The sequence below is a fragment of the Ooceraea biroi genome, chromosome 8 (assembly GCF_003672135.1).
Source record: "Ooceraea biroi isolate clonal line C1 chromosome 8, Obir_v5.4, whole genome shotgun sequence".
In the NCBI taxonomy this organism is placed as follows: domain Eukaryota; kingdom Metazoa; phylum Arthropoda; class Insecta; order Hymenoptera; family Formicidae; genus Ooceraea; species Ooceraea biroi.
The window spans coordinates 6,756,145-6,766,487 of record NC_039513.1 but is presented as its reverse complement, the minus strand read 5'-3'; the positions used below and the strand labels follow the sequence as shown (position 1 = coordinate 6,766,487).

The following is a 10,343-nucleotide window of genomic DNA, read 5'->3' as shown; positions in this document are numbered from 1 at the left end:
ATTGTATTTTATATTATTATTTACAGAAAATCGATCAACTGTTTATAACATCAATTAAAAAATCAAGTAGCTGCGTTTATGAAGAACAGCTGATTCGCTAGAAGCAGCTGCCATCTGCTGGGAAGTTTGGTGATTTGATCAGTGTATACGCAGTATATTGCATTGCACATATGATTAACAATATAAAACTATAATCACAAGAAGAAGAGAAAAATCGTATAAACATGAGTAACATTTATATACAAGAGCCACCCACGACGGGCAAAGTGAGTAAAATTATTATCCTATATTCTGAGTAAAGCTTTATAAAAGCTTTATTAAATTTTAGGTTAGCACAATATGTAATATAAAATATGAAATACTTTATCTCCTTCGAATTTATTACAGATTATTATAGATTACATTTAGTACGGAGCAATTAAAACGTTTATATATATTCTAATTCATATTCCTACATTCTGCTAAACAGGTGCTACTGAAAACGACAGTCGGTGATATAGATCTAGAATTGTGGACGAAAGAAGCTCCCAAAGCTTGCAGAAACTTCATACAACTTTGTATGGAGGGCTATTACAACGATACGATATTTCACCGAGTTGTAAAGGGCTTCATAGTGCAGGGTGGAGATCCGACGGGAACAGGAGAAGGCGGTGAAAGCGTGTATGGACATCCTTTCAAGGTAAACATTTCTGATTTCAAGTTTTTAATTTTATTGAGATATATAAATATTTAATTGTTGGCAGTTTGAATTTTTCTGTACTCCTGTTTTACGTAATAGTGATCCTTATTTATTTGCAGGATGAATTTCACACAAGATTACGCTTTTGTCGGAGAGGCTTGCTCGCCATGGCCAATGCTGGCAAGGACGATAACGGTTCCCAATTTTTTTTTACCCTCGGCCCGACACCGGAATTGCAGAATAAGCATACTGTCTTTGGCAAAATCACTGGAGAAACAATTTACAATATGCTGAAATTGGAAGAAGCCCTTGTAGATGAGGTAAATATTTAATATATTTCCTATTTTTATGTAAAAGATACGCAAAACGTATAATTTTGTGTTATAAAGGAATAATATTATACATGAAAATTTTAATCAATATATTTAATTTCAGAATGAGAGACCTCAATACCCGCAAAAAGTCTTGAAAACGGAGGTGTTAAATAATCCTTTCCAGGATATTGTGCCAAGGACAGTGTCTGAGAGAAAAGACGACAAGGACAGCAAGAAGAATAAGAAAAGTGGTGTGAAGTAAGATAATCATAAAGTCATTCGTTAAATAATATATGATAATAATGTCTGCCTCTTTTATATTCATTTGTGAATATTAATTATATTAGGAATTTCAAATTATTGTCATTCGGCGAGGAAGCTGAGGAAGATGAAGAGGAATCGTCAGTTTTGAACAGACAATTTACCGGCAAGGGAAAATCGGCGCACGATTGTTTGTCTGATCCAAAGTTAAGTGCACAACCGGTGATTGAGCCAGCCGAGCCACCGAGGAAGAAGCTCAAGGAGGATCGGAGCAGCGATTGGGAGAGCGACGATGAAACGCGCACTCCAGAAGAGATGGCTGCTCTGGCAAAAGAGAAAGAGTAAGTTACTTGTAGAGAAAATAAATGTAGTATTTTAATTATATAAATACAAATATTTTAATTATATAGAATTGTTATAATAACATGGAAATAATCATAATTATAGAGCTATGAAGGACAGAATCAAAAGTAAATTGAAGGATACTAAAAAAACGCAGCTGAAGGAAATGAAGGACGAGAATGATAAAATAAAAGACAACGATGCAAACGAAGATGTGGAAATTGAGACATATTATTTGGGGAAAGATCGAGACGAGGAGCGAAAGAGAAAAGCGTATGTAATATTATTTTAATAATTTTTATAATATTTTATATTATTTTATAATATAAATCTTTAATATTATATATGAAATATATATGGCCAGACCAATTGTATGCATTTAAAGTAACTAGTGCAATTTCATATCTAGCGAGGAGATCCGAAAAGAAATACGCGATCTGAAGCACAGCATACGAAGGGAGAAGAGAGCAAAGGAGGTGGAGGAAAAGCAACAGGTCAAGAAGGAAGAAAGTAAGAACGAGGTAATGAAGGAGTACATAGAGAATCGAGAGAAATACAAGGAAGCGAAGGCGAAATTGCCTAAGAAAGGTAAAACGCGCGAGGCCCTCACGATGGAACTGTTGAGCAAATTCAAGTACAAACTCCAAAATGCCAAGGAGCATAAGAAAGACGATAGCTCGCAATCTGATAGCAAGGAAACGTCGAAGGATACCGAGGAGGAGGATGACGATCCGTCTGACGAATCCTGGATGGCTCACACTCTCCACTGCGAGGAGAAAGCGCCGGTGCTCGCCAAGGACGCTAGCACGAAGGACGACGATTGGTTCGAGATCTACGATCCTCGAAATCCGTTGAATAAACGACGGAGGGGAGAAAAAGCGCAGAAATCGCAAAAATAGTAAGGGCCACTTCCATCCTAAGTGATGTATTATTTTATTGTAACGTTGCAATTAATTAGCTACACTTAAACAATTAGTACAAATAGAGCGAGATGTACATATATATAAGTATCTTACTATGTATTTTAATTATGTCTTTGAATCATAAAATATATCTTTTTTGCGTATAAAATTTTGAACTGAATGTTGAATCATTGAATGCAGGCCAAGATAATATTTCCCCTGTAAATAAAATATTCAAACGAAACATTAGATTCATTGTTTGCTTTTAATTAGCTGCGATTAGTTTTGCTATCTAAATGCGCTGTCTTTACCGCTTTTATCGTGCGACGAGATTGCTGACTTGTTTATCCGCAGTCCGTAGCAAGATTTCCGAGACGATCGGAGAGAAGGAGGTGGAAATTAGTGATTAAGATTCCGAAATATATTTTGAGAAGCGAGTACGTTGCTCCGAAGACGACGTAGACAACGATCAGACCAACGTGATGATCGCGATGTTTTAAAGGGAGCGTTAAAGCATGCGTTAAAGGCAGCCTGTACAAATAAACTGATCGGAGATTTCCCGAGTCGCACGTATTGAAGTGCGATAAGGCGTTAATATATAAAACATAGTATGTTCGTTGGTAGATTCAGTCGATCTGTTGACGGCGACCGATACGCATCACGCGGTTTACTTAATTATACGACGCCAGACGTGTGATTAGCATATGTGACGACGTTTTTAAGTTAACGTGCCTTGTAAAACTTTTTTCATTTTAATCAGAGTATAAATTAGTGCGCGAAAGTAATAAAAAAAAATAGTGAAGCAGCTGTTTATATGTGTTGCAAAGTTAAAATTTGCATTGGATATATTAATTCACGCTTAATGCTTGATGTGATACTTAATAATGAGTTAAAGCGTGATTAACATTGTCATTTACGAGTGATTCGATATTACGTAATATAATTCATAACGGACAGTGTGCTTTAGAAAAGTTTTATTTATACGTCTACCTCGAGAAGAAAGAACAAAGTGCTGAACTCCTCGAATCCCAGAGTGAGCACGTTTATGTCGGGATTTTTAGAGGAAAATGTCAACGACACCTTTGAGAATAGATACATTTGGTAGGAATCTTCATTGATTATTTTATCGTTATTATAATATATTTTTGCTATTAATCGAATCGATAGCGCAAGCATGAAAGCGATACAGAGAGCGATTGTCACTATGCATAAATGCAACGTAACGTTTTATTTATTTTTCATTTTAACGGCGATAATATTCTTTATTAACTTGAACTTTGCAGGAATAATATGTAATAATCCTTTTCGGAGAAAAAGCTTAATAAATATATGCTTTTTTATTTTATTTGTGTAATTTGTATCCTTAATTAATTAAAAGGTAGAAATATAAAATATTCTCTAAGATTGTAATATAAACCAACAAAGCAGCAAAGATATAATTTGTAACGCTTTCAAATGATACAGAGGTATTTTTCTGCACCTTTTAGCAACAATTAGATGTACTGTGTAGAGAAAAGGTCGGCTTAAAAAAGGCGGCACATTCACTTCATAATCGTGCATTCTTCTTTAATGTAGCTCATTTAATCATTTAATGGTAGCGATGCGTAAGTTGCTTTCGTCAGGCAGATTGGTTTTATTTTTAAGTCGCTGACTTGGCCGACTATTGCGATTTCAGTAGCACGTGTTATATGCTTCTACGCGTGGGTGAATCTTTCTTCCCGTAAACAAAGCAAAAGTATGCGAGATGCCAAGAACGCAATACTCATTGTTTTATATTAGAATTATAGACAATATATTTCATAACTTAATTTACGTTTTCTCCTGTGATTATAGTTTGAGACAAAGCACAGAGCTACTTTTCTGTTCAAATGTACTTTGTAAAGAGTTTTCTATAATTTCTTAAAATTCAATATTTATTTGTTGAATCCTTGGAAAAAAATGCAAGTTGACCAATATGATTTTTCTTGAAAGGAAGCTAACATTATTAAAAATTAGATATTTTAAGATAAATTTAAATTTCAAAAGATTTGTGTATTAATATTAGAATTATTTTTTTATAATATATACAATATTGCTACAAAATATATTGTGTGTGGGATCTTGGACCGCTCAGTGGGTTAACACATAAAAATAATTGTACGCGTTTGGTGTAATTAAGAATCATTTTTGTTTTCACAAAATTCTCGGTAACGATAGAAGTTTTTTATCGCAAGCTGTTTAATTTTCATGCTTCGCCTGTGTACAAGCATCGTCTGGGTAAATAATGATCTCCTTATCTAACAGCGTCTTATAGAAAAAAAGAGACTTATCAATGCGATATGTGATAAGTTATCTTAAGAGCATCATTCCGTAAATTATTGGGTCATCATTTCGCTAGTGCACAAAGGACCAAAGGTGAGACTGATGACCCATTGATCATCCGACTTGGCATTTAACGTTCGTTTACATTTTCCTACAAAGTCGCTGCGTACAATATTCTGCGTTGTTTCTACACGTGTCTTCCTTTGAATAGATAATAGTCGACTGCAGAAATTCTTTAAGTAAACTTTTCAGTGATTTACCACTACAAGTATGGTAAACACCTTGCCAGACACGTAACACGTGCCAGAGTTAATCGTTCCGATTAATTAATAATATATTCATTTGAACCATCGATTACGATGACATATGTATACATTAATAAATTAGTTTCATCTTGTGGAAAATACGAGGAAACTTGCATAAACAGTATATATTACATCCAATGATCTCACAAATTTCCGGGATCTGATTAAAGTGCAGAGTTCAGGAATCTCTTTCACTCTCGATAATAAATTTTCGTTAGATAAGAAAGAGAAAAATTGATTTGCGGTATCATTACGTAGAATCATTACGATGCAGACAGAGTGTTTTATTGCGTGTTATTGGTCGCGTTATTACTGCGATTATAAACCTTTCTTCAAACTCGGAGATTCGCATATCGGTGTAGTATAAGAATCCCATAAAACAAAGCTTACATTTCGGGCTTTAATGAAGATACAGAAGATTCAAGAAACTTTCCAGTGTTTTTCGACATTACGCGTGTACGTGTACATTATACGTGTAAGCAGGGGCGTATATTGCACTGTTTATTAGAGATAATAAATGATAAAGTACTGTATCTTCTACATGTGCTAGATTCCGCTTCGAAAAAATCGATAAGCTTAATTAGAAGTTTATTCTTAATTACGAGGCTTGATATAGATCGCCAACAATTACAGACTTGATATAACGAAAATTGCAAATATTATTAACAACGATGATGAAGAACAAAGAGAAACTAATTCACAATTTCTGCTTCATATCATAAGTACTTATTTAATACTTATAAGTTTTTCATCAAGAAAGTATCGTTTTTAGTACAACATAAGCAACTTTTATTGATGTCTACAAATAAGAAATGATAGACCCGATTATACATCCGAAAGTTGATCTCGGAGATCAATACTTATAGATAAAATGTATAAAATATATTATATATACCGACAAAAATAATATTGTTAATTGAGAAAAATGGAATAAATTTCATTTAGAATATGTCAAGAGTTAGAAATATTTGTGTTTTAATCAATCTTGCAGAAAATTATGCTACCCGCCCACGAGATTGGCAGTCACGAAAATCAAATTATAAGATACCTTTGAGATTGATGCGACTATGTTTGCTGGGAATGCTTCTGCCGTCCATACTCGTTACTGCGCCACTGTATTTACGATATCGTGTGTATTCTGAGCAGGTATATCCATTAACAATATCGGACCAAAGGCTAATTGATGCCAAAGTATCCACCGTTTGGTGTCAAGTAAGATAATTTGCTATTAATATTTTCTTTTTGATAATTATGCTTTTCTTGAAAGTTGTACGTAAAGAATTAATTTTTTGGAAGCATATACACATAATTTTTTAATGTTATTGCAATTATATATATTATACCATATAAAATTATAGTAATAGTTAATGTAATGAATTCGTAGTTGATTTAAACCTTTAAAATAATTATTACAATTTTCTTTATTTTTAAATTTCATATTTTTTTTTAAGATTTCGCTTGCAATGTGTATGCAGCAATCACATACTATTTTTGCATAATATATAAACAATATATTAAATAATTTCTTTAGAAATAACATATGTTCCTTGCGAAATGTTACACTGATAAAAGATAAAACAATGATAAATCAATCTGCAGAGTCAAGTAATCAAAGCGAATACCACGTTCAACGCGTATCTGATGGACGCCGAGCCAGTAGTCCAAAACGAAACGGTGCCTATTTCTATGATAAGACAGTTGATTATGGAAGATGATATGAAAGAATATTGGGGTTTTTACCTCCTGCGAGGCAGCGTTGTCACCGTTTCTACTTGTGTAAGGTAGAATTATAGAAAAGACGACTTGCATAATGATGCAAATTTTAAATTTTAACACATAGCAAGTAGAGTAAAAATCTTTTATATACATATTAATATTACATATATCTATATCTTTCTATATTTTAATAAACATTGATTTTAATAATAGAACATTTAGAAGCGATGAAAGATTTTCAGATAAAAATTTACTTTGATATTTTAACTGCATTTAATAATTACCAGAAATGTACAAACTATATGTATATATTTGCGATCATATTAATTATATAGCATGTAATTACATAGCAAATATGTATTATTACTTGCAGATGGCCAGGTGCTTCTTTAACAATAATTCATGGACACAAAAATCTGCATGAGTGTGCCTTCATCGGAGATGACAGCAGCGAGGAACTTGAAGAGCTTCTTGAAATCGCTAACGAACAAGGATTTCTCGATATGAATGGCAGTGCACAAGTATGCTTCTCTCTCCTTTAAAAATAATTTCGAAGTATCTTGAAGTATAAAATTCATGTTTTCAACGTTCCACGCTTTAATTGTCGTACGCAGGCAGAACATCCTAGTAACATACCCGAAAAAATGACACGTGCAGGTCAGGATGTGTACTTTCATCATGAAGGCCACTCTCTTCGTTTAAACACCTCTACATTGCCTGGATATTCGCATCAGCTTGGCAGTCACGAGTTGGATGCTCAAACGATGCGGAATATACTCAGCCAGCTCCTTGCCAAGACTCTCGACACAAAGAAGAAACAAAAAGAGAATCCGCATCATCATTACGAAGCTGTCTTCAAAGATATCACCAATATCGATAAACCACCGGCTAGAACACCGAATCCTAAAAATCCAGAATCAAACAAAATGATAGACAGATTTAATCAAAGTGAAGAGACATCAAAAACTAATGCAAAGTGAGTTAATTTCTAATAATTAATATTTTAATAATTGTATTCTGTATAATGGATGTTGCTTTCTTCCATTAAGAAAAGTTAAATGGTACCTTAACGATATGATCAGCTTTGTTCTTCTTTAATATATTTGAAGTTTTCAATTCATCTTATTAACAAATATATATACATTATATATATATATATTTTTTAAAGAGAATCTTCGTCACAGAGTCAAGAAAAATCTAAGACCCAAAAGAATTCCATGTCTTCTCGTGATTTTCATTTACATGTATCCAGCACACCACGAAAGTCTATAAAAGAGCAAGAAGAATTTGAAACAAAACGAGTAAGCTCCGCAGAGGTATTTGAAGATGTCCTGGAAAAGATCAGCTCTTTAGGAGATCGTGGCAAAAAAATATTGCAAAAATTGATGGATGAGATTGACGCACGAGGCGTTGCTCGAGATAACGCGTTAAAAAGATTAGTAAACGAAACGATGAACAAGACATTATCAAGCACAGATAAGCAAAGGAAAAGAAGAGATTTGACTCTTAAGATGCTCCATGACGAACTAATGGAGGAAGATGACGGCGATGCACCTTTAGAAGAGGTATATCTATTATATATCCTATTTTATCTTATTGCTTATTTATATATATATATATATATATATATATATATATATATCTTATATTTTATTATAGCATAAAATATGTAATTTTAACGATTTTATTCTGTCACTATTTTAATTCGAGATTGTGCTTAAAGTAAATTTCTCATTTACCTTTTCCAGGGTATGTTGCATCCAGACGGTATTGCAGAAGATCGAGGTACCGTCAACGAAACAACTTTAAACGACAGAAGTAATTCTGAATTCTGGAGTTCATTTAGCAGTTCTGAAGAACGTTTGCTAGAATGTAAGGGTCTCATTCTGAATTTACCGCTAACGCCACATCATTATTGTATACCTGGAATGGAAAGTCGGCATTCTAAAGCTTCTTTTGCCAACGCCGTGACATATAGGTAAGCAAAAACAATTATTAATTACACACTGAATCTTCTATTTAAATAAACAAGAAATGTTCACAATTCTTTCATTGTCAATTATTTTCTTATATTCACACACTATTGCTACATATTAATTTATTAAATAAATTCTATAAAAGTTTATAATTGCGAACATGCCATTAAGTTATATCGATATTATTAAATTACTATGATAAACGTGCGTTTTTACTTAATAAAGAGTGAAAACTGCATGTTACATTTAATTGGAATTATATAAATTTTTTATTGATTACAATTTATTATTGTTAATCCTGAAAGTCCTTTTTTATTAATTGTATTTTGTTTAATTTGTTTGTAGAGTACCTTTAAACGGATATTACTTCTTTGTATTCAATTCAGAGAATGAAGTTCAACCTAATTACGTGAGGGTCCAATTTGATCTTTTAAAAACTGTCTATAATACTTCGAATCCGGTGTATGCGTGCAAGAATACTACGAAGGAATGCTCATTGCCATTTAAGATGTTTAGTAACGAGAAAACGGTATTAGAGTTGCCACTAAGTAACAATAGTACGCAATGGAACGAAGAGTATATCGTGATGTCCACATGCGAACCACGTACGGCACTTTACACTTTTTGTGTCCTCATGGTGCCTGTATTGATCATTATCTTCGCTTTGCAATAGAAAATTTCTTTGTCAATAGTATTTTCTCATATTTACGTTTACTTGATTAAGAATATCATAACTGTCATCCCAAGTTATATATAGAAATGGAAAGATTATTTAAAAAATCAATAATTCAATATATTTTTATAAACTATAAATATCAGGAAATATAGCTAATATTTTTGCATTTGTTATAATGCAAATAGTTTATGGAAAAGTAATTTACAAAAACGGATGACTACAATTAAAGTATTGAGAATATGTTGATTGCAGATAAAAATTGTGTGCTTTTAAAAATAAAATTGACTGAGGAAGATAATTAGATTCTGGTTTATATGAAAAATATACGGTAAGTGTGTCTTATTTACAATTTAACATTTAAAAAGTAACGTTTTAAAGAATTTGTCATGTTTAATATCATGTATTTCTATATAATATAAAATATTTTAATACCTTTTTTATATATTATATTATATACTATTATATTGTATGAGATATATGTTTAAAAAATTTTAATTTAGGAAAACTAATATAATTAATTACTATTTTGGTACTTTCTATATATAGCTTATGGCTTGTCTATTCTAGATACCTATTTTTAAGTTTTGTAAAATTTGATTCGAACTAGTTCAATTTAAGCATTTAAGATCCTTGTTTAATGAATGTACTGTGAATGTGCTCGTTGTGCAACTATCCGATATACAGTATTTATACACACACACACACACATTTATACATTAATAGTATTTAGTACTATATTTTTTAGGGATGTGCGAGTTTCTCATATTCTTAAATATCTGCACTAATATCTGTATAAATCAGATTAACTTGATTTAAGCGACTTTAATTCGATAATTAAATGTTTTTCAAGAATTTTTATGGTACATAAAAT

The 10,343-nt window shown here is 32.3% G+C and overlaps 1 protein-coding gene across 1 annotated transcript; it reads left to right on the top strand.

Annotated features, from left to right (window-relative positions):
* Window positions 1–101: 101 nt before the first annotated feature.
* LOC105287857 lies at window positions 102–9,770 on the top strand. Its single transcript, XM_026972061.1, has 16 exons — window positions 102–266; window positions 470–679; window positions 799–999; window positions 1,115–1,251; window positions 1,341–1,595; window positions 1,702–1,869; window positions 2,006–2,494; window positions 3,108–3,189; window positions 3,560–3,599; window positions 6,096–6,316; window positions 6,704–6,885; window positions 7,194–7,341; window positions 7,435–7,796; window positions 7,989–8,385; window positions 8,569–8,798; window positions 9,142–9,770. The coding sequence occupies exons 1-16, from the start codon at window positions 225–227 to the stop codon at window positions 9,467–9,469; spliced, it is 3,492 nt and encodes a 1,163-aa protein (XP_026827862.1). The 5' UTR covers window positions 102–224; the 3' UTR covers window positions 9,470–9,770.
* Window positions 9,771–10,343: the final 573 nt, after the last annotated feature.